Raw genomic sequence first — 24371 nt, forward strand, 5'->3', positions numbered from 1 at the left:
GACCATGACCATGCCCTGCGTGCGCAAAAGTACAGTAAAATACATCGATATGCACACAAAAAAGCCTCGTACATAGCACAAATACGCTGAGCTGATGCATGTACATAAACACATACACACGCGTGAAGGAGCCCTAAAGGTGCGTTTAGACGCTGGATCGGTCGAACTTGAATGATAATTATCGTTCTGTGTAAACATGGCCAACGATCAAACAGCGACTAATAATTTATTCGCTTATTGTTCGTTTCATGCAGGCATAAAAATCGTCATTTGCTCGTTCGCCAATCGTTTGATTAAATACCGATTGTTCAGTCGTTCTCATTCAGTGGTCCAGTGAATGCGAGGGAATGAATGATTTAACAAGCAAACGATTTATCTAGCTGCACGAGTGAATGAACAAACCCTGACAGCGTTTGCTCGTTCGAACGATAAATCATTACACGTAGAAGGGTCCTTCTAAAAGTAATCCATGTACATTACCATGAATACAAATGACAATACGAGACCCCTGTTGTCATGGTAACACATATTGCCATGGATACATGTCGTAGACATGCTTAGTCTCGGAGAAGCTCCGTTTGCTGTGAATGAAAACCTCTCAGCGGTTCTTATGTGTTTCCATACATAAAAAGGAATCTACCATACTGGCGTGCTGTCGTAGAGACAACAGCTGGTGATGCATGTTGCCATGGGAATGGTTGTTGCCAGACGGATACACATTGCGATTGACTGTGGTAATGCCATTCTACGTGTTGTCATGGTAGCACCATGTACTGTATATGAGACACTATGGATATGCATGTTGCTATGGATACAGGTTGTTAAGGACACAGTGGTCCAGCTGACAGATAGGACATTGTAGGAAGACATATGCTAAGAAGTAATACACATCTCCATGGCAACAAAAGCATTTAGGATGAAGCTTCATCTACGGGACAATGTTGAATCAAGAGACAGTTACATGTCACACATCTTTAAATACTGTAGATTACATGTGTCAAACACAAGGCCGGCGGCCCGAATCCAGCCAGCCACCACATTTTATGTGGCCCATCGACCGTGCAACATTCCACTCACCCAGCCTACAGGTCTGGTCTGGCGGCAGCAGAGCAGAGTCTATGACCGCTGACCTCTCTTCAATGGCGTTTGTGTGCGCCATCCTGTACACAACGCAGACGTCGAAGGGAGAGGCCAGCGGTCATAGATGCCGGACCGGACCTGCGGGCTGCGTGAGTGGAATACCTGTAATGATGCTGCCCGTTCCAAGGCCAATAGGGAGGTGGCTATTATTACTGGAAATACTCCACCTATTTAAGGGACACGTACTACTGGGGTCACTATTATTACCAGGGGCAACTATGGGAGTCACTATTATAACTGGGGCCACTATGCAAGTCACTATTACTGGGGCCACAATGGGAGTCACTATTATTACTGGAAATACTATTACTACTGGGTCCACCTATATAAGGTACACGTACTACTGGGGTCACTATTATTACTGGGGCAACTATGGGAGTCACTATTATTACTGGGGCCACTATGCAAGTCACTATTACTGGGGCCACAATGGGAGTCACTATTATTACTGAAGCCACTATGCAAGTCACTATTATTGCTGGGGCCACTATGGGAGTCACTATTATTACTGGGGTCACTATTATTACTGGGCCCACTATGGGAGTCACTATTATTACTGGAGCCAGTATGGGGGTCACTATTATTACTGGTCCCACTATGGGGGTCACTATTATTACTGGGCCTACTATGGGGGTCACTATTACTACTTCTGCTCTTATGGGGATCACTATTAGGGCTTGCTCACATGGGCGTAAGCGTATTTCAGTCATGCATTTATCCTGTGTTTTTGGCCGCGCAGGTTTTTGTGTGGGCAAGTACACTGCGTACTTGCATGTGCCAAAAAGAACATAGGCTCAATGAAATGGTGTACAAATATGAAGTGAATACACAGGCTTTCTGCATATTTATTGTGTATTTGCGCCAGCCTAGTCACTCCAATGGCCTATTGTGGCGCGCAATACGCAGCAAAAAAGGCATATTTTTTAACGTCATCACACATCGTGTAACAATAGATTCTATTCACTGTGTAGTATGTGCGCAAAAATTATGCGCATAAGCTGTGCACGGGAATCCGGCCCGTGACTGGGGTGGAAGACTCTACGTACCTATGCGTGCAGGTGGCATCCTCACGGACCCCTCTTCTTCCGGGTTATCTGTACTGTGGATGGTCCACATGGCTCGCCGTCGGACATGCGCAGTACAGATTTTTTTTTTTATATCCTGCTTTTCCCACGGACAGGCTGCGGGTCAGAACCGCACTGAAATGGAGTGTGCTACAATTTGTTTTCTGGACTAAAAGGTCCACAAATCAAATCTGCATGCTTTAATGCAGTTGCAGACGCCCATGTTTCCCTATGGGCAGCTTGAACTGCGGATCATCTGCGAGGGTAACCCACGCAGATGCCGCAATTTAAATCCGCCGAGGGCATTGGGCCTTGGGGCTTAAAAAGACAAACGTGTTTGCGCACGTTTTTGCGCATGTGAAACTCACGCCCGCAAAATGTGACAAAGCATACCCACGGATTTCAGTGGGTTCGTTCTCATGAGCATGATTCTCGCACGCAATTCCTGAGCGCGAGAAAAGATAGGACCTGCCCTATCTTGCTGTGTTTTATGCAACAAGCTGTCATAGAAGTCTATGGCGGGTTAAAAAGGCCAAGGGAAGGGTGTGACCCTGCGGAGAACCCTTGTTCATGCGCAAATATGCTCCATTGCGGCGAGCGTATTTGCGTATGTGTTCATCTGTCGAAGCCCTTACAATTACAATCGGCCCAGCAATAAGGCTGATGTGGCCCTCGGTGAACATGAGTTTGACACCCATGCTATAGGGGGCAATACAGGGAGGAAGCATCTGATCCCCTGTACAGTCAATGTCATCTTCTTTTAGGGGTGTACAGGTCTGGAAATAAAAGTTTGTAACAGTTACCATTCACATTTTTGCAGGGTTGGTAGGGTTTTTATGTGGTCCTAGAAACTGCACCCCATACCTTTAGGCCTCATGTCCATGGGGAAAATCAGATCCGCTGCGGATTTGTAACGCGGATTTGGGCTGCGGATGCACTGTAATTGTCTTTTATTTTTCATGCGGGAGATCAATTGAGCTATGTGCTCTATGAGCTCCCGCACGCCTGATCCGCACTAAAATGGAGCATGTCCATTTTTTTTCATGCTCCAGAAATTTTTTAATTACCATCCACGGGTATTTATCTACCCGCGGGTGGTCAATGCATTCCTATGGGGCGCGGATCCGCGTGCGGGAAAAACGCTGCGGATTTTAATTCTTATTTTCCCCGTGGACATACATGCACATATGACATAGTGTCTGCAGCGGAAAATCTGCAGCAAATCACGTGCTACATGTGGATTAGAAGTGGATTTGGTGCTGAGTCACTGTGGATTCCACCCCCCTGCTTATAAGAGGGAATCCATAATAGGCTCACCTCAACCGCACCGTCTGAAATGTTAGGTTTTCAGATTGCCCAACTTTGATGAAAAATTGCCCAGCTCCCTGGCCACTCCACTCCACAGCTCCCACAGCTTAGGGTGCGTTCACACGCGCGAGTGCAATATTGGCCCAAAAAACCCAAACCAACATCACACTTGCAGATTTTTTTCTGTGAGTGTGATGTGTTTTGCAAGAAAAACGCATTCATCGTGTCAAAGCACTTGGGATGGGATTTTTTTCCCCCTGCTATAGGAAAGAACGGGCAATTCTCAAACAAGAATCGTCAAAAATTAGGACATGCAGCAATTTTTCCATCTCGGACCATCGGTCCAAGAATAACATCGCTCATGTGAATATATTAATTGAAAATAATGGGTTCTTTTTTTAGCGTCAGTTCTGTCCACATCACAATCAGATTGAACTAGCATGTAAAAAACGCCTTAGGGCTTATTCCGACGTGCGTACATTGGCCGGATTTTCACTCCAGGCCGATATACGCTGTCCCTCTCTGCAGGCAGAGTAGGCGGGCCGGGAGCAGTGCACTGAGCTCCTGCCCCCTCTCCGCCCCTCACCACTGTTTGAAATGGGAGGGGGCAGGACAGGGGTGGAACTTATCCCTGCCCCTCCCATTGTAAACAGTGGCAAGGGGCGGAGAGGGGGCGGGAGAGTAAGTAAAAACGCTGAATTATTAAACCAATGATTTTCAATGGTTTCATTCCTGTGATTTTGCAATTAAAAAAAATGGCAGCAAGTCCTTATCTTTCTGCGTTTTGCAATTTTTTTATTGCCCTATGGAGCCTCTTTTTTCATAGTATCGCAACACACAAACGTTTTTTCCACTCCACAGCGCAGGACTGAAAACATCGCAAATGGGAATAAAAACCATTTTAAATCATTGGATTCATAATTCTGTGTTTTCACTCACTCTTGCGTCACGCAAAAATCGTGCGATTTTATCGCCAGTGTGAAGGAGCCCTTAGAGGGAACATTGGTCACTATCAGACACTATAAGGGTGCCTTCACACGTGCGAGAAAATTGTGCGTTTCTTGAGCGATGCAAGAGTGAGTGAAACAGAATTATGAAACCAATGATTTTTAATGGTTTCATTCCCATTTGCAATGCTTTCAATCATGCAATGTGGCGTGGAAAAAAACGTTTGGCCTTGGCTGCCTTTACACTGAATGATTATAGTTCACTTTTGCACGTTTGCCCTGAGTCCTTCTGTTAATAATGACTGGACATTACATGACTGTGCTGGTCATTACAATAGCTGTGACTGACAACTACACGCAGTACAGTGCCCACAGGGACTGTATAGTAATCATACACGTACAGCTATGAGAAGCCGCCTAGTGCCAGTACCCAGCATGGCGCCGCTGGGCGGTGACGTCATCAGTATGCGCAGGCTGCTCGCTCCGTCCCCGTTGATGACGTAGATGTTGATGGATTCTGTGTAGGCGAGTCATGGCGGAGGCTCCTCAGGTAGCTGCAGAGCTACGGGAGAAGAAGCCGCACAGTGTGGACGAAGCTTATGCAGGAAGAGACCCTCCTGCTCCTAACATGAGCGCGGCGGAGTATTCCCGAAGGCTGCAGGAATGGCTGTGGCAGTGTTACTGCGGGTCCCTGTGCTGGCAGAACAGTTGCGCTACCGCAGCTGCTCTTGTCATGATGAATGCGGGCAACTCCGGGGAACAGAGCAGGGGGGCCGGCGGGGGAAGAGCGCCCCCTGTCACAGCTGCCGGCAATACCAACTCTGCGGCGACGACAACAGCGCTGCCGGCTGCAGGTAAACCGTCATTCATTACACGTCCTGCAGGGGGCGTAGTGCTGGAGATTGTACAGACTGCTGGCTGTCCGCTGGTGTGCGGTGTATGGGGTAGCGATGAGTATATGGGGGGGGGCCGCCTAGTGTATGGGGGAAAGGGGGGTTCTCTGAGTATATGGAGGGGCACCGATTATATGGGGGAGCACTGAGTATATGGGGGGGGGGGGGGGTCACTTATTAACCCTTTCCAATCCACTGTCTGACATCTGAAGACATTCTGATTGAAGACTGTACAGCTTCGATGCCGGAAGACGTACGGCGGGGTATTCTTACTGTATATTACTGGCCGCTCTGTTGTCGGGGGGCCTCTCCAGCATGTCCCAGACCACAGTACTGGCTGTAGCCAGCAGATGGTGCCATTGTATATTGGCAGAAAGAGAAATCCCCCTAGGAAACCCTGAATCCAAAATGGGATTGCAAAGGGTTAAACAATGCCCCCCCCCCCATGATGGTGGGTGGGGCACTAACACTACTGAGACCAAAATGGGGGCCTACTAGTACTACAGGGGCCACCAATATAGGGTAGACTTGCTATGGGGGTTACTATCACTACTGGGGCCACTATGTTGGTCACTATTTCTATACAGCCTTACAATCGCCCATTAAAGAGAACCACAAGGCTGATGTGGCTCAATGAGTTGGGCACCCCTGCCTTATCCCCCCCCCCCCCCCCCCTATTATAATGCAGCCGCTCATTATCCCGGCCGTCCGTCTGATGGCTGCTCTCCAGCGCTTGATGCTGTGATTCCTTCCACTGTTGTCCATCTGCTCTTCTCTGGGCAGTTGGCACACAGGTCTAGCCCGACTATGACCATGGATACGAGATGGATCGGACGTAAGGATTGTCTTGGCCACCAACCAATGCCCATCTCAGCAGAGCTGCCTCCCTCCCGCTGGGGTCTGGCTCTTTTGGGTGATCTTCTGTTTATATGCATGTTCTTATTATCAGCCTAGTAAATAGATTTCTGTCTCTTGAATGGTTTCTGCACTTTGAACACACTTGGGCTTATGTGATAACAAGCTAAGGGGGGCACCACTCTGCCTGGTGAGAGGCAAGACCCCCGGTACAGCTGTCTGCACATGGGCACCTCTTCCTCATGGAGAAGATTCTGGTTTGGCTTACCGTACTGTGCAGATGTTTTAGGCAGGAGTGGAAAAAAGTGAGAATGCCTTCACAAATACTAGTGTTAATAGTTTATTTGTCAACGAAATGCAAAGTGAATAAAAGATAAATGCCTCCAAAACGGCATCAGTCCCCCCCCCCCCTCATCCTCCCCTCATCCTCCCCTCCCCCTCATCTCCCCCCTCCCCCCTATCTCCCCCCTCATCCTCTCATCCCCCTCCTCTCATCCCCATTCATATTTCTGTATGTTAGCGTCCTTGATTTTGAAGGTGATCTGTGGCTTGGCCCCAGCCAAAATAAGATGTTTTTCTTGGAAATTGAGTGGCTAATGAGCAGAAGCGCATGGAGCAGAGCTGGAGATTACCAGGAAGTAGCAAGAGTTTTCTTCCTCTCTTTCTTTGACACTAGGAGTTATCGTTAGAATATAAGTCGGCACACAGGCATCTTGCTTATAAACAGTTATGACTGATGATATGCTTCTGAGGACATCAAAGTTTGTAACAGATACTTGTATATGAAAAAGCTTTCAATAAAAAGTGATTTAATAAAAACAAAACAGCCCCAGTTCTCAGTAGACTTGCACACAGTTTTGGAAGAAACTCAGCAGAGAGGTTGTTCCAAACATCTTGGAGAACTAACCTCAGATCTTCTGTGGATGTAGCTTACTCGAATCCTTCTGTCTCTTCATGTAATCCCAGACAGACCGGATGACGATGAGATCAGTGTCTGAGCCGCGGTTCCAGCCTGACTTACCGCAGCGGATTGGCCATCCCATGTGGACGAGATTTCCGAGAAATCTCGTCCACATGGCTGGCTAATTCCGAGATTAGCGGCCGCAGGCGGATGTGCCGCGGCAGATCCGCCCTGTGTGAACCCAGCCTAAATTGATTTAGATTTCTCTGTTCATTCATTTTGCATTTTACTTGATGAAAATAAACTATCACCCCTTTTTTTTTAAGGTATTCTAACTTTGCCGTATTTTTTTCCACATCTACCAAGAACTTTTGCATAATTCTGTATAGACTTGGTGATGTTGTAAGGCCTGTTAAATGATCGGACATTGACTTCTAGGGAAGCCGTATTCCAATAGGTGTCGCTTCAGAGGCATTATAACATCTCTCATTTGCATACCAAATTTCCCAGAGGAGCATTTCATGGCCTATAAGACTTCTTAGGCCTCTTCAGTGCTCTCGACTAGGAGAAGCAGTACCCCTCCTGACCTTTAGTGAGCCCATATAATGTTTTTGTGCTTTGAAATCATTCTGAAGTGCTCACCACCAGGGGGTCTACCTCCTAATGTTCACGCTCTTCCATGCGGCTAAAATTCTGGAAACAAGTGAAAATCTGCTAAAGTGGAGATTAAAGCTTTTAGCTTTGGCCTCTATTTTAGTAATGGCAGCCTATGGTTCTATCTGGATGCTGTTTTTGGCGATCCAGACAGAAGCGTCGGATGGAAGCTCAGGATAGAGCCATAAACTCCATGTGATTGGAGCCTAATAGTGTTTATTGGCTTAGAGTTTTTGAAATCACATCTACAGTACTCTGCTGTACACTGTCCTCAATGTTGCTTTTAATTAGGGCGCTCTGCAGAGAGATGGGAGAGCAAGAATCTCCTTCACTGTGTCCTGTGTATTGGAGATATAATAACTAGTCTGCACCTAGCAGCTCAGAAAAACTGGGAATTAGGTATAGAGCCTGCAGAGAGGTAAACTGGTGATAAATACAGAATACAAGTCATGTAATGGGCAGATAGTGTTAGTCCTCTTGTTTACCCACAACAGCTTATTTTGAAAAGTTTTGCGGACCACTCACCATCCTGGTAACTCTTCTCTGAACTTGCTCCAGTTTATCTATGTCTTTTTTAAAGTGGGGTGCCCAGAACTGGACACAGTATTCCAGATGAGGTCTGACTAAGGAAGAGTAGAGGGGGATAATGACCTCACGTGATCTAGACTCTATGCTTCTCTTAATATATCCCAGAATTGTGTTTGCTTTTTTGCTGCTGCATCACATTGTTGACTCATGTTCAGTCTGCGATCTATTAGTATACTCAAGTCTTTTTCACATGCGCATAGCTCAATTCCTCCCATTCTGTATGTGGTTGTTTTTTTTCCATTTTTCTTGTCCAGATGTGGTACTTTGCATTTCTTATTGTTAAATGCCATTTAAAGGGTATTTTGCAGGCAGTTTAACTGGGACTTACTTTTTGCAGTGGTTCTTCACCCATGACCAACTTCTGTCTTTTTATATATTCATTTGATTAGACCTTGTCACCTTTGATGTCTTTGGTAGCTTAGGTTTTTGCTTGATATACTGTTTGGAAGTATCCACATTGTAAAGGTATTTGAATGTGTATACTTTTAATATAACTAAAAGGGATTGTATAGGAATTGGCAGCCTGCGGCTTTGTAAGTAGGATGGGTTGAATGCAGTTCTAGAGTGGAGTGGAATGAGGGCGGAGCCTAAAACCACACTGTTCATTCCTGTCGGGCTGAATGGTAAGCCTGATAGGAATAAACTATGCAAGTTAGGTGCCGCTCGCAGCCCCTTTCCATCTATAACATCATTCGACCCGTCCTACTTACATTCTAGGATGAGTTTCTCACAGGCCACACAGATGGCTGTTTCTTTGGCAAATTCTCTGCAACCCCTTTAACTAGAGTTTTCGATCTCTCATTGTAGGCCGTGAATATATTATTCCATCCTTGGCACAAAGGTTTCGAGCGGAAATGGTGGATTTCTTCATTCTGTTTTTCATCAAAGCAGCTGTTATTTTAACCATAATGCATTTCAGTGGTATCAAGTAAGTCTATTTTATTATTTTTAACAAAATAAGAAAAAATGTCATTGCAATTTAAACTTCCCGGGTGGCCCGTGACAGCGAAGGGGTTAATGTCACCAAATGTTCAATGGTAGTGCCTGCTTTATTGGTTTTGTAGGAAATAAAGAGATTGTTTGTTTGGTAATATATACCTAAACACATCATATTCTTCGGACGCATCGGGTTTGGACAACTAAAATAGGAAGAAGATATTTCAAACTAATGTAAAACTTCGCTGGTGGTCTAAGGAAGTGACACGGTCTACCCGTTCGCTCCGGCGGTCAGTTTAAACACAGAGAAATCGTTTGTTTTTTTTATTTTTAAACCCGATCCTTAAGGTCACAATCAGTGAGTGAGAACGACCGAAGGATCAGTGCTAAAACCAAAAGCGAACGAGCCAGTGGTGCTCGCAAAAAAATGTACGATAAGCGAACAAATTATCGTGCGTTATTGTTGGCCGTGTTTACACTGATTATTGTTCAAAATTCAACGATCCAGTGTTTGTTTGTTTTAAATAAACATTCCATAAAAGGACCCTTAGGCCCCTGTCCACGGACGTGTATTCGCCGGCGGTAAACCATCGGCGAAGCACGCCGGCCAACGCTTTTCATAGCATTGCGATTCTCTGCTTGCGGCTGGCAATTCGCAGCATGCTGCGAATTGCCCCGATTCTCCGAGGCCAGCCTATCTATCAGATAGGGCTGACCGGCGGAGATTTGGCGGCAGCTCCCACGACGGAGATCTGCCGCAGGACTTCGCAACGCCCGTGGACAGCCAGCCTAAAAGGCAAACTGCAGTGATACACGTAGATGCCTTATATTTAGCTGCCCGGGTAAATATCCGCGCCTGAATATTTTCCATGATTTTAGGTATATTTTACTCCCTCTGAGGCTGTACCCGTGCATACATGCAGATCACGTCCCCCCACACATGGACGGCTCCGGACATCTTACTGATACTGATTATAAGTAACTGCAGGTTACTTATTCCCGTCCTGCACACATGCTGCCGGACTCCTCCCGGGCTGGTCACATGATGTCAGTCTTTTAGACTTGAACCTTTTTATATCCTTTACTGCTTCACCTGCTGCCTGTCTGTGTGCTCTGGTCTGCTGGTGTCCAGAGGACCTGCTAGATGGGAGGTCAGTGTTCCTCTCCCAATTATTATCACCCCCCCTTTCTTCTGTGGTACTCTGTTGTACCACCTCCTAGATCGGATACAAGATCTGATACAGGTAGGGCACGGAGGCTCTAGTACAGGAGATAGATTATATACTGCCCTATGTGTGTGCTGCCAGGCGGGGGGGGGGGGGGGGGGATATATTATACTGCCCTATGTGTGTACTGCCAGGACATTCTAAATGTCATAATTAAATAAGTATGCACTAAACTTCAACCCTCTTTAACCCCGCCCCATATAACCAAAGCCCCGCCCATGTCCCACCCCGCCTGGCCTTGTAAAAATGGTTTTGCTTGAAGCCGGTCCCTGGTGCCAGAAAAGTTGGGGACCACTGCTCTAGTAGACTGCTGTGCCGCCTCTAGCTTGGATACAAGATATGATACGAAGGGCATGTAGGCTCTAGTACCCTGTTGTACCACCTCTAGCTTGGATACAAGATGTGATACTGGCAGGCATAGAGCCTCCAGTACCCTGTTGTATCACCTCTAGATTGGATACAAGATGTGATACGGGCAGGCATGGAGGCTCTAGCTTGGATACAAGATGTGATACGGGCAGGAATGGAGGCTCTAGTACCCTGTTGTACCACCTCTAGCTTTCTTTCATACAAGATGTGATGTGGGGACATAGAGGCTCTAGTACCCTGTTGTACCACCTCTATGTTACATACAAGATGTGATAATGGTGGGCATGGAGGCTCTAGTACCCTGTTAGGCTGCCTTTAGCTTGCATACAAGATGGGATATGGGTGGGCATGGAGGTTCTAGTACCCTGTTGTACCGCCTCTAGCTTGGATAAAAGATGTGATACAGGCGGGCATGGAGGCTCTAGTACCCTGTTGTACTGCCTCTATGTTACATACAAGTTGTGATACAGGCGGGCATGGAGGCTCTAGTACCCAATTAAGCCACCTCTAGCTTGGATACAAGATGGGATATGGGTGGGTATGGAGGCATGCAGGTTCTGTACGGTATCCTTCAGCATGTCACTTTCACTTTGCAGTAACTGAGCCTCTAGATCGTGCAAACTCGTCGGCTGTTGAAGTTGGCATCCCAGATGGTCCCATACATGTTCTATTGGCGGTACATCTGGCAACCAGGCAGCCATGGAGTGTGACCATGTTGTGGAGACATTCCTGTGACCCCCTTGTGTGTGCGGCCGAGCATTATCCTGCTGGAAAATGTCCGGCTGCCGTATGCGATGGCCCCCAGACCATCATACCAGCAGTGGGGGGCAGTGTGCTGTTCCACAGGAAAGGCAGGATTGAGATGTTTATCCCTTGGTCTCCAGACACGAACACGGCCGTCGTCATTGGGCAAACTAAACCTGGATTTGTCACAGAAGACAACCCGGTTCCACTACATTGCAGTCCAGGTTCATGACACCACTGCAAACGGAAGTGACAATGGGTGGGTGTTAAAGCCGGTATGGGCGCCATGAGACCAAATGTCCTTCAGCCAAGCGCCTGGAAATGATTTAGGCACAAGGGCCTGTTTTTTGCTTGCCAACAAAGAAACAGTTGGAGCTGCTTGTGCTTGTCAGGCCATCCTCTCTACAGGTGGTCTGTCGATGGTATCCTGAGCCCGGTTACTTTATGTGCCCTCGTGCATCCAATGGTCCCAACACCTCCTAACAGTCTGGTCAGAATGGCCCGGGTGGCAGCAGTCTGTCGATACCACCATCCTGCTTCTTACATGCCAGTAATGCGCCCCCTCTCAGACTTTAGGGGTGAAATCGTAGAGGCGTCTAGTGATCAACAAGCCCTACAAGCGCAAGAAGCGGTCACTACACACAAGGAGCCTCCGAGAGCCGCATTATAGGCCAAGGGGGAACCACTTTTATGGCCTCAGGTGACAAGACCCTTCATCTCATCATTTTTATCTATTTGAGATGGAACTGCAGGACGAGTTTTGCAGCAAAACGACAACTTCGGGGCCGGAGTGAATATCTATTATTTTATAAAGAGTATTATTATACCACTTGTGGCTGTTGGAACATAACTCATCTACATTGCATAGAACAAGTGTAAATGCTGCAGGATACGGTACAAGTCATGTGGATGAAATTTTAATAATTTTTTTCCACATGGTACAAAACAAATATGGGGCTGAGTCAGGGTAACGGCCGCAGGTCTTTAGGGCATTTCTTGCATTTTTGGTGAGTATTTGCTTATGTTCTGTTTTCGTTAGGGTTTCCTTTTTACAGTTTTTGTTGTGTAGGATAGTGTGTTCAATCTATTGTACAGGTCATTACGGATACAATACCAAATATGTTGGATTTAAAAAAAAAATCATACAAATAGGAAAGTGTGCAGAATAGAGGGGGGGGGGGGCGAGTTGTTTTCCTTTTTTTTATGTCCCCATTGGGGACTTGAACCATAAGGCTGAATCCACACAGCCGGGTCAGATTCTGACTGCGACATCTCGCAGCGGAATCAGACCCTATGCCCCAGCGGTAACCCCCGCGTACCTGTCAGTTGTCTTCTTCTCTGTGCTGCAGTTGTGCCGGTTGACATGCCGGCGATGATGTGGATCCACAACAAATTGCCATAGGGCATGCTGCAATTTTCTTCTTTTTTTATTTATTTTTTTACTTTCGCCCGCGAGCGGAAAATTGCAGTTGATTTCCGCTTGTGGGCAGGGAAAAGCATTTTGCATAGCATGTCATTCAGCAGTATTTGCGGCGGGATCTGGGAGCAAACGCTCGCTCCGGATTCCACAGTGCAAATACGCCTGTGAGCATTGGACCTAAAAGCTATGATAATGCATTGCATTTCTGTCCTACAGCGCCTTATCTCTTACAACAGTGATCATAGGCCAGAGTAGCAAGATTTTATTTTTTCGTTTAGAGGAACATTGAGCGAGAAAATAAATTTATGCTTTAGTAGCGTTTATGTAGAATCCAACGTGTCAAGGAAGTGGTGAATAAGGAGATGATGCTGGTCTCATACATAGTATGGAGTTAGTCTATGACCACATACTAGGTTAGGTAGCGGATGCATGAAGCAATCTCCTTTCCTCTAGCTGTGCCAGTAATCTGCGGACTGAGATGATAATGATATGTAGTATTAACTATTCTGACTGAGAAGGAATGCAAACATTTTTGCTTTCTCTCAATCATATATATATTAGTAGCCTCCCCCTTCCCCTCCGTTTCTTGCTGTCACCTTATGGTAATTCTGTGAAAACTAATGGAAAAGAGTTCCAAAAAGTAGTGCCAGCTGATTTTATTTGTACCTCCTTCAAAAATTGCTAACTACTATTAAAACAAGATTCCCATCTCTATAAATTAGGGAGTTTGCCCATTCTTTCAGAGATTGACAGGGTATTTGAAAATTACAGTAACTTTGTAAACCAAGTAGCAGATTCTGAGTTATTTAACCAGAGCTGTGAGCGGCTACAGAAATCTGCTCTTGCTGCGGTTATACTACTGTAATGCTTTATTTCCCCTGCGGAGGCGCTGCTGGGGAAACGAACACTTGATACTGGGTTCACCCACAAATTACAGTTTATGGCTGAGTGTCACAGCAGGATACTTTGTGATTTCATTGGTCCCATTTTATCTTCCTTTATGGAGCCAGTTTCTGAAAAATAAAATTGTTTTTTTTTTTTTTTCTTTAAACCTTTTAATTGTAACTTTTTTCTTTTGAAACCTCAGAGATATTTCTAAGTTTGCTATGCACTACATCATTGAAGAAGTTGATGAAGATACATCAATGGAAGACTTACAGAAAATGATGGTAGTAGCACTTATATATAGGCTGCTGGTCTGCTTATATGAAGTGAGTCACTTTTACTATTTATACTGTTGAGGCTACCTTCACACGAGAAACCGGGCCTGATAGCAACCTGCGTTTTATCAGCGGACGCGAGGCGGTTTTCACGTAAAAACACCTCGCATCACTACTATGAAATTCTGATCCTCTGGCGCCTGATTCACGCACATCGGAGAATCAGCAAGTGTTTCCCATTGATTTTAATGAGAAACATTACATTAAACTCGGATGTACATCGTACGGTATGCAATGTGTTTGACTGGGCGATGTGTTCCGAGGGATGCAAAAAATGGGACATGCAGCAACTTTTTTTTTGACATCGCAGTGAGGGAAAGCATCGCTCATGTGTATGATGCAATTCAAAAGAATGGAGTTCTTTTTCACGTAAGTTTTGTACGTCTCGCAACGCACAAAACTCACGCAAGATTCACGCTCGTGTGAATGTAGCCTTATTGTGTCTTTTCCTTGAACTGCTAGAGGTTATGTACAACAAAATTGAGTGAATGAAAGAGAGTATTTGGGATCCTTTCACACATGAATGCGGCAAAGCGCTGCGATTTTACTTCTGCTTTCGGACGCAGCTCCCTGCATCCAACGGTGTGTTTTAGCGCAGCCCATCATTGTGATGGGTGATGAGGTGCGCTTAACGGCCAAAGATAGAGCAGCGCCGCAACCAAGCGCATGTCTGCGAGTCCCCATAGATTTCAATGGGAGCATTATACCGCGCTTAAAGGGGTTGTCTCGCGAAAGCAAGTGGGGTTATACACTTCTGTATGGCCATATTAATGCACTTTGTAATGTACATCGTGCATTAAATATGAGCCATACAGAAGTTATTCACTTACCTTCCCTGCGCTGGCGTCCCCGTCTCTATGGCTCCGTCTAACTTCAGCGTCTAATCGCCTGATTAGACGCGCTTGCGCAGAAGGCGTTCTGGCTCCGCCCCCTTCTACGCGTCATCGCGTAGCTCCGCACCATGACGTGTGCCGATTCCAGCCTCCTGATTGTCACATGTCACACTCTGTAGGTCTCCTCTGTGTCTGACTGTCCCCACCAATTAGCAAGTTATTCCCTATCCTGTGGATAGGGGTAACTTGTAATTGTAGAACAACCCCTTTAATACATTGATCAGCTAATAAGCATTAAATAGTTCCTCTCATTTCTCCTGACATGTCTGTTTGTTAAAGGGTCACTCCAGAGAAAATCTATCTCTGCCCTCCCTCACCTGATTTTGTCATACTCTAGAAGTTTTTTTTCGTGTATTGCAGTCACTTCTATGCAGTGCAGCCCCCCTTTCTGATGCTTATCAAGCACCTTTTAAGGAGATTTTTAACTTTCAGTTTGAAATTAATCCCATGATGCATCAGCACGGCATTAGTTAGAGGCTAACCTATTTCCGCCTGCTAGAGGGACAGTTTAATTATTACCTTCTATATTCATCTAAATATGCTACAGACCATAAGTATAAAGTCAGGAGGATGAGCAGTGGCCTTCTCTATTATAACTGTGTGACAGGAGCTGTGACAGGGCATTTTGTCCCTCCTTTTTTGGGGTAGGTTCCATGTAACAGCATTGGACACACTGAGAAATTGACTAGTTTCGGACAGCACCCCAAGTACATCTGAGCTTGTCAGAATTGAGATCACATGACCATCTGAGGAAGAAACTGCCAGGAGTTTCAGATAGAAAGGAATAACTAACCATGGTAACATTAGCTCACTTACATACACTATGTTTCCAAAAGTATTGGGACACCCACAAATCCTGTGCTGTTGGGTGAAGGGAATGTGCAAATCAGATGTGTGAGCATTAGGTATAAGGGCGGTCTCACGCATACACAAAATCTGCGCCCGCAATACGCAGCAAATAGAATCCATTGACTTCACACGTGTTGTTTTTTTTTTTCGGGCACATTTTGAGCGCAGGATAAAAAAAGACCCCGTACTGTATTTTCAGACGCAGTTGCGCACCAAAGGTCCCCATCTGCCTGAAATTGCGCATGGAAATGTGCGATTTCACAGGGCTAAACAATAACACCTGGGTCTATTGAGTCACCTGACCCGCCTGCTCAAACATGGCGCATATAAGCGAGCGTAAATGCACTTACACCCGTGTGTGGCCGCCTTTAAGGAGTATCACACAGGCATATCCCAGTACATAAATCATCAGAATGCCACCAGCTGTAGCGTTGACAGACTTATAACATGGGAAGTCTCTTGAGCAACCAATCGGTAGAGGACATCGCAACACTTTTGGACCTTCCAAAGTCCACTGTTATCATTCAGAAATGGAAAACATTGCCATCTGGTGAGTGCAGCGCATCCATGTTCGGGAAGACCTCGTAAACCGACAATATGGACAACGACGCCTTGTATGAGACGTGAAGATGTCACGCACATCCTCTGCCCTCGCTCAGGAGGTCTCACAGGCCATTATAACATCCATTAGCAGCAGACCCATTTGTAAGGAACTCCATACGAAACGTTACCAGTCCAACATCACAGCAGTGAATACACAGAGGCGCCTGTAATGGTGTTTGGAGTGTCATTCTTGGACTGTAAATGAGTAGAAGGAAGTGTTGTGGAAAGCTGAATCACAGGACACCATCTTCCATTCGGATGGCCGCTCTTGGGAGTGGCAGTTCCCTTGAGAGCGGTTTCTAAGACTCTGCATCGTCCCAACAGTGAGGTTTGGAGAAGGTTCTGTTATGGTGTGGGGGTGTTTCTTCTGGGAAGGATGAGGACCATCGATTTATAGCGAAGTCCACCCTCAACTCCAATAGGTACAGAGACAATCTGGTATTGCCTACTCTATAGCAGTACTTTGGTACGGCTCTGTGTCTCTACCAGTATGACCGAGCACCATGTCATACGGCACGCAGTGTTGAGGGGCTTGGTTGGAGAAGCAGAACTCTGCAAACTTCATTGGCCTGCCCAAAGTCCGGACCTCAATCCCATCCAACATCTTTCGGATAAACTAGAACGCCTCATCCCCTGCATGACTCTCTGAAGCTCTTCTCAAAGAATGGAGGTAAATCCCTCCACACATCTATCAGAATTTGGTGGAGAGTAGCAGTCATTGAAACCAAAAGCAACCCAACTGTGTTAAAAAATGTGAATAAAATCAAATTTCATGTGTGTCCCAATGCTTTAGTCAACCTAGTGTATACTGAGGGGGATAGCTACATCATAAGTGAAAGAAAAGTCAGCGTAGTGGCCCTTTAATTGTTTACGTCCCAGACCCATGAATTTGAGTAGAATAATAAGGAATTCCATATAAAACTTAGATTTCTTTTGTAAAGACTAATAAGACAAAGACTATACTACTAATATTGCTATATGTCCATCTTGCCGACTGCACTTGTAAGACTTGTTGAAACAGGACTCCAGTGACCTTTGTGTGTTCTGTCTGCTACTGCTTGCAGCTATTATAGAAGATAATAGATCATGTCGGCACCCTTCGAACTCTAGTATTAAAATGTCATTTCAGGGTTTTTTCCCCCCATAAATCAATAGTACAAGCCATGATAAAAAAAAACTTCATAATACATCTTATTACAGAAAAAGGCCTTTTTTCCACCTTTCTGGGAGTTCGGGTTACAGCGGTTGCCCATCAAAATCTATAGGAATAGCAGCTGTAAAGGGGGAGAGATAAAGAGGTGCAAAAATTCTGCTGATTCCAGTAAATGTTTTTTTTCCTCATCCCAGTGCTGGATTTACAGCTACACTGCTCAGTACTGCTATATAATGGCCTCCATGCTGCTTATTCTGAGGGCGTGTTATAGAGAGAAAAAATGGAAATCCTGCTCCTCTGTTTATAGGAGACATCATCACAGCTAGAGATGAGCGAGTATACTCACTAAGGCACATTACTCAAGTGAGTAGTGCCTTAGACGCTCGTCTCTAAAGATTCGGGGGCCGGCGCGGGTGACAGGTGAGTTGCGGGGGGGAGAGAGGGAGAGAGAGATCTCCCCTCCGTTCCTCCCCGCTCTCCCCCGCCGCCCCCCAAATCTTTAGAGACGAGCGGGGAGATATTCGGCTAAGGCACTACTCGCTCGAGTAATGTGCCTTAGTGAGTATACTCGCTCATCTCTAATCACAGCTAGTCTTCTCCACACCATTCTGAATTCATGGAAAACCTGGCAATTGGAGATTTTTTTTTCTGCAGAGGAGAAAACTGGTGAAAATACAGAATACAAGTCATATAGTGGTCCGAAATAGTGTTATTACTCACAAAGTGGTGTTCTGAAAAATCTCCAGAAATTACAATTTTAAGGTAAATTCACAAATCTCATGGGGAATCATTGCCAAAATCCAGTAAAATCTGCGTGTTTTCAATGTCCTGTTGATTGCTTCAAGAATCCGGGCCGTATGAACTACAGCATCGCAGAAAAATGTGGCATGCCATTTACAGATGTGGTTTTCACCATTGGATGGGGCCAATTCGCAGCAGAAATCAGAGACTTGGCTTCAGATCTTTGCCATGGATCCAAATCCAGTGTGATTGTACCTTTTTAAAGTTAAATGCAGCCCCATCACTGAGCTATAAAGCACAGGCATCTTACAAATCAACTGTAACTACTAAATATCCGCAATTATACAAAGCTGCGGTGTTTGTTCTGAATGTTAGTAAATAGGTGACTCGCACTTTAAAGTTTACCTAACTTTTCAGAACAAGCTGCCTTGTGAATACATACTATTTCTGGCAATTATATGACTTGTATCCTTCATTTTTTTCACTAGTTTTACCTCTGGAGAGGCTGCATCTCTATATCTCTGTCTTTCCTGAGGTTGTGGGTATTGACCAGCTACTATGACGTCTTCTACACACGGCACATGGAGAAAGCAGCAAATTCTGCTCTCTAATACCATAGCGTGCATACACACACATATACATAGAGAGAGAGATATACAGAAATAGCATCATCATGGAGGACATTGCACAGCAGGCCTGAGCAGTGTAGGTATAATTTCAGTAGCTGTAATTTAGTAAATAAATCACCATTCGCTGCAGCTACATCTGTGCAAGTCTCTTTTTCTTCCCCTCTCCTTAGACCTGGCATAGCCATAGTAATGAGAAAAATAACGATGAGATGATAGTTTTACGATATAGGCAGGTTTTCTAATGTATGTTGTGTGTGTGGAAACCTGTGCTTTTAAGTTGTACAGGAAATATCTAGTAAGGTGCCTTTTTATTAATTTTTTTTCTTTTTAATTCGTAAGATTATTTGCATTTGGGGAGCCGGAGGAGCAACGCCCGGAAAGTTCCTTCTTGGTCTTCGAGTTGTGACATGTGATAGCTCTGTGCTGGTTGCGCCCAACAGAGTGTTGGTGATCCCTTCCACCAATGTAAATATGACTGCGTAAGTACTTTCTGTCGTCTTCTGTTTATTTACTGAATCCATTATTAACTTGATATGTGGCTGGTTTTCATAAAGAACATTTATCTGGAAGGTTTTGCTATTCGTGCAAATGAAGACTGAGGTGCTGTAACTACCAGTGGGTTAGGGCGCGTGTAGACCAGCCGATTTATCATTTGAGCGAGTGGGTGATGTCATCGTTGGCTCGTTCTCTCGTACAGCCGGTTTATGAGAGTAGGTACATCGTTGGCTCCTTCAAATGAAAAATCATTCAGTGGTTCTCATTTGTTGTTTTAGTGACGGAGAACGACTGAACGGCGCTGTTTAACCCTTTCCAATCCAATTTGTATCCTGGTTTTCCTAGGTGGCTTACTCTTTTTCTGCTGTTATACAACGGCGCTATCTGCTGGCTAAAGCCAGTACTGCATGAGATGACACGTTGGATAGGCTCCGACAGCAGAGAGGCTGGCAATATACAGTAAGAGAACCCCGACGGACGTCTTCCAACATCGGAGCTGTACAGCCTTAAATCATAATGTCTCCAGACTTGAAAGATTCTAGAATGCTAGTTTTATGCAGTCTAGACATTGCTTGATGTCCAGCGGCATCTGCTAGTCAGCAGTAATATATGTGAAAAGTAACCCCCTCTTCTAGTGCCCACTTTACACGGGACAACTTTCGTTTGAATGAGGGAGTGACGTCACCGCTAATTCGTTCGCAGTCCTGCAGAATGTTTAGACAGGCGAGAATCGCCCACTTCTCGTTTAGCGCTTCCAATTCCATGTGAAACGCTGAGCGAGGAGCGTTTTAACGCAACGAGGAGTGAGTGAACAGCGATGACTTTTATGCAGCATGAAACTTGGCGACGGTTGAAAAGTGCGCGATGGTTCGTGTTTAGACGTTACAATCATCACGCACTTTCATCCGTTTGAGCGATAATCGCTACGTACCACAGAAGAGGTGCAGCCGTCCACGTGAGTGCACTGGGTTTTTGGAAATGTCACGCTTGGCTGGAATTTTTTAGATTTGTCTGTATATTCGTTCAGCTTACGGCGCAACTAAAGTGCATTTGTCAGATGACGGATGTGGTTGAGATTTAGACATCTGAAAGCCGTCTACATTTGGCAAACGTGAGCACTGAGGGTTCATCGCATACAAATCCTCTGATTGTGGGGGACTGGGGCTGATTCGGTTTAAAGGAGATGTCCCGCGCCGAAACGGGTTTTTTTTTTTTTAAACCCCCCCCCCCGTTCGGCGCGAGACAACCCCGATGCAGGGGTTAAAAAAACCACCCGCACAGCGCTTACCTGAATCCCGGCGGTCCGGCGTCTTCATACTCACCTGCTGAAGATGGCCGCCGGGATCCTCTGTCTTCATGGACCGCAGGGCTTCTGTGCGGTCCATTGCCGATTCCAGCCTCCTGATTGGCTGGAATCGGCACGTGACGGGGCGGAGCTACACGGAGCCCCATAGAGAAGAGGAGAAGACCCGGACTGCGCAAGCGCGGCTAATTTGGCCATCGGAGGGCGAAAATTAGTCGGCACCATGGAGACGAGGACGCCAGCAACGGAGCAGGTAAGTATAAAACTTTTTATAACTTCTGTATGGCTCATAATTAATGCACAATGTACATTACAAAGTGCATTATTATGGCCATGCAGAAGTGTATAGACCCACTTGCTGCCTCGGGACATCTCCTTTAAGCCCCGTTTACACGAAGCGATTGTCATTAGAACAAACGAACAACGCGATTACTTTTTTGCTTACAAATGTTGAGCGTTTACACGTTAAGATAATCGTTTGAAATCCTCGTCATTTCCCTCGTTGGCTATGTAAACATTGTATATGATTGCTCAGGTGGGCTTGTGTTTGTGCGAAAAATCGCTTGGTTGGAGGTTGTTAATTAGTGTGATGAAAAAGCTTTTCTGCTGCATGAGTCATTGTGTTTAGCCGGGCAAACAATCACCCCTCCCTTAGGCCTCATGTCCACAGGGAAATTCGGGCCCGCTACGGATTCTCTATGGAGAATCCGTAGCGGGTCCCTCCTGCCCCGCGGACATGAGGGCTGAAAATAAGAATAAACTCGCCTGCTGCGGGCCGTGCATGTCTTCCCTTCTTCGCGGCCGGATCTTCTTTCTTTGGCCGGGCGGATGTGCTCGGCACGCCGGCTGCGTGCCAGGCACATCCGCCGGGCCGAAGAAAGAAGATCCTGCTGCGAAGGAAGGAAGATCTGCATCACCCAGAGCAGGGGAGTTTAATTCAGGTGCGGGTCTCCTGCGGATCCGGGCGGCTTCCATAGGCTTCAATAGAAGCCTGCGGGAGCCGTCCCCGTGGGAGACCCGCACCTAAATGGAGCATGTCCATTTTTTTTCATGCTCCAGAAATTTTTAAATTCACTTTTATTAATCATCCGCGGGTATTATCTACCCGCGGGTGGTCCATGCATTTCTATGGGGCGCGGATCCGCGTGCGGGTGCTCCGCTGCGGATTTTAATTGTTCTTTTGCCTGTGGACATGAGGCCTTAGGTCGTTTGAAAGACTGAACGAACTAACGACCATTTTTATGCAGTCTGAAACTCGGTAATAAACGACAAGTGAGCGAATAATGCACGACGGCTTGGCGTTTACACGTAACGATCATCGCTCACTTTTGCTCGTTTGAACAAATTTAGAGTGATAATCATTTTGTGTAATTGGCTCACCGTCGGATATGTGCAGTTTTTTTTTTCAAACTCTCCTGCTTTCCTGCGGGATCCGCGGCACTTCTGCAGTGTCAGCTGCCAGTGTGCCGCAGATCAGACGGCTTCCATTGACTTCAATGGAAGCTGTCCCAGCCGGATCTGCCGAAAAATGGAGCATGGTGCGATTTGTTTTCCGGACCAAAGTTCCGCAAAATAAATCTGCATGCTTAAATTGATTTGCGCATGCCCATGCTTCCCTAAGGGCGGCTTGATTTGCGGATCACGTGCGGGTTCTGCAAATCAAATCTACCCGTGGACATGAGCCCTTCGTGTTTGCTGGCTGATGACTATACAGTATGCCTGCATGGGGTGGCTTTTCCTCTGCGGATTTTGCCACAGTTCTTCATTCATACCCTTTTTTCCTTAACACCAGTTTTAGATGTTATGTTTTTTAATTTTTATGTTCTCAAGATCTGTAGAAAAGCCTATTGGAAAAAAGCGACCGGGTAAAAAAGAAAAAAAGGATGATGTTTTGAAATAAACAACAAAGCCCCCCAAAAGAAGGGAAAAAAGCCACTAAAATATAAAAAAAAATTAAAATAAACACACTGGTTGTTTTTCATAAAAAACACTGAGGGAGAAACCACTGTACTTCTATAGATGTTCGTTTTACCGCCCTTACAACGGCTCCTTGTTGGGCCGCCTGCACACGGACGGGTTTTTGCTGCACCGTGGACCCGCAACAAATACAATCCCTAGCATGCTATGGAAAAAACGCTTTTCCGCAAGCGGAGGAAAAGTCTCAGCACGCTTCATTTTTGCTGTGATTCTGCAAAAATCGTGGCCAGGTCACGGATTCCGCGTCATCACCTAGCAATGTGCGGCGAAAAAAAAAAAAAATCTGTACTGTGAATGTCCGACGGCGATCCGCTGGGTCCATCCGCAGTACAGATGAAGAAGCGAAAATACAGGTATGCGCAGACAGCGCATCTGTCAGAGTCTGATCCTGCTGCGGGCTGCCGTGGGCAGACGGCCTTCAGCTGTAATGCTGATGTTGATATCATTTGCTTTTTGACACTTTGATTTGTACTTTGATGCTGTTCTATTTGCCTCCTAGGTCGACGGTGCGAGCCGTCATCAAGAACTTCTCCATCGCTTTCTTCTTCCCTGCATTCATTACGTTGCTGTTCTTCCAGCACAACAGAACCGCCTACGACATTGTAGCCGGCACCATAGTTGTAAGGCGAAACATGAGATGATGCAAACGGATGGAAATGTCTTCAGAACGCCGTGTGATCGGGTGATTTTGCTGCTCAAATCCTCTGAGAGGCTATTTATTGTCAAGGGCTTTTTAAAAAATTTTTGCTAACGGCATGAGGTGTTACTGATTGGTCACACAAGGTAATCTTCATACAACTACAGGAAGAATGAGCTTAATAATTGTCGCCAATCTCTCCAGATGATCAGTGTTGTGAAGCGGAAAAATGCAGAATACATAATGCTTTCTAACGAAGGACCTCCTCAGGGTTTATAAGGAGCATGTAGTAAGGAGAAGACAAACCTGCACGTTCTGAGATTTTATTTTTAACAAAACCACCTCCTCTTTGACAAATAATGCACATATATATGTAATATTAAGTGTAAATGATATAATAAAGATTATTTTAGTATATGTGTGTAACTTAACTGTAGGCAAAGAGCTTTTTCATCTGCAAACGTTATTGGTTTCCTTCAAGTGGTTCTCCCGCTTCTAGCTGTTTTCAGACAGCTCCGTACAGTGCGTACTGGCCCAAGTTGGTACTGCAGGCTGAATCGTATCGTATTAAAGTGAATGAGACTCAGCCTGCAGTACCAACCTAGGCCACTGCGCACTGTACGGAGCTGTCTTAAAACACCTAGAAGTTGGAGAACTTTTAAAGAGGATCTGGCAGCTCTCCTGATATGTATTTTGTGTTCCCCACAAATTAACAATGCTGAAGCATCCTTTCTTGAGACTCTGTATTGTGTTGTCCTCTATAATTCTACCTGCAAGAAGTCTATTGATAAGAAGATTTGTAACATCCACTTGTCAATATAGTGGC

General features: G+C 45.7%; 1 protein-coding gene across 1 annotated transcript; it reads left to right on the plus strand.

Annotated features, from left to right (window-relative positions):
* Positions 1–4964: 4964 nt before the first annotated feature.
* FAM8A1 (family with sequence similarity 8 member A1) lies at positions 4965–23976 on the plus strand. Its single transcript, XM_066579398.1, has 5 exons — positions 4965–5313; positions 9158–9278; positions 14133–14256; positions 19473–19612; positions 23408–23976. Exons 1-5 carry the CDS (start codon positions 4992–4994, stop codon positions 23547–23549), a joined length of 849 nt encoding a protein of 282 aa, XP_066435495.1. The 5' UTR covers positions 4965–4991; the 3' UTR covers positions 23550–23976.
* The last annotated feature ends 395 nt before the right edge of the window (positions 23977–24371 follow it).

This window comes from Eleutherodactylus coqui, chromosome 9 (genome assembly GCF_035609145.1).
Source record: "Eleutherodactylus coqui strain aEleCoq1 chromosome 9, aEleCoq1.hap1, whole genome shotgun sequence".
NCBI lineage: Eukaryota > Metazoa > Chordata > Amphibia > Anura > Eleutherodactylidae > Eleutherodactylus > Eleutherodactylus coqui.

Bases quoted from the DNA above. Each gene is read 5' to 3' on its own strand.
- FAM8A1 (XM_066579398.1), top strand. From the start codon at position 4,992: ATGGCGGAGGCTCCTCAGGTAGCTGCAGAGCTACGGGAGAAGAAGCCG. The intron at 5,314-9,157 runs GTAAACCGTCAT...CTCTCATTGTAG, and splicing joins AACAGCGCTGCCGGCTGCAG to GCCGTGAATATATTATTCCA. The intron at 19,613-23,407 runs GTAAGTACTTTC...TTTGCCTCCTAG, and splicing joins ACCAATGTAAATATGACTGC to GTCGACGGTGCGAGCCGTCA.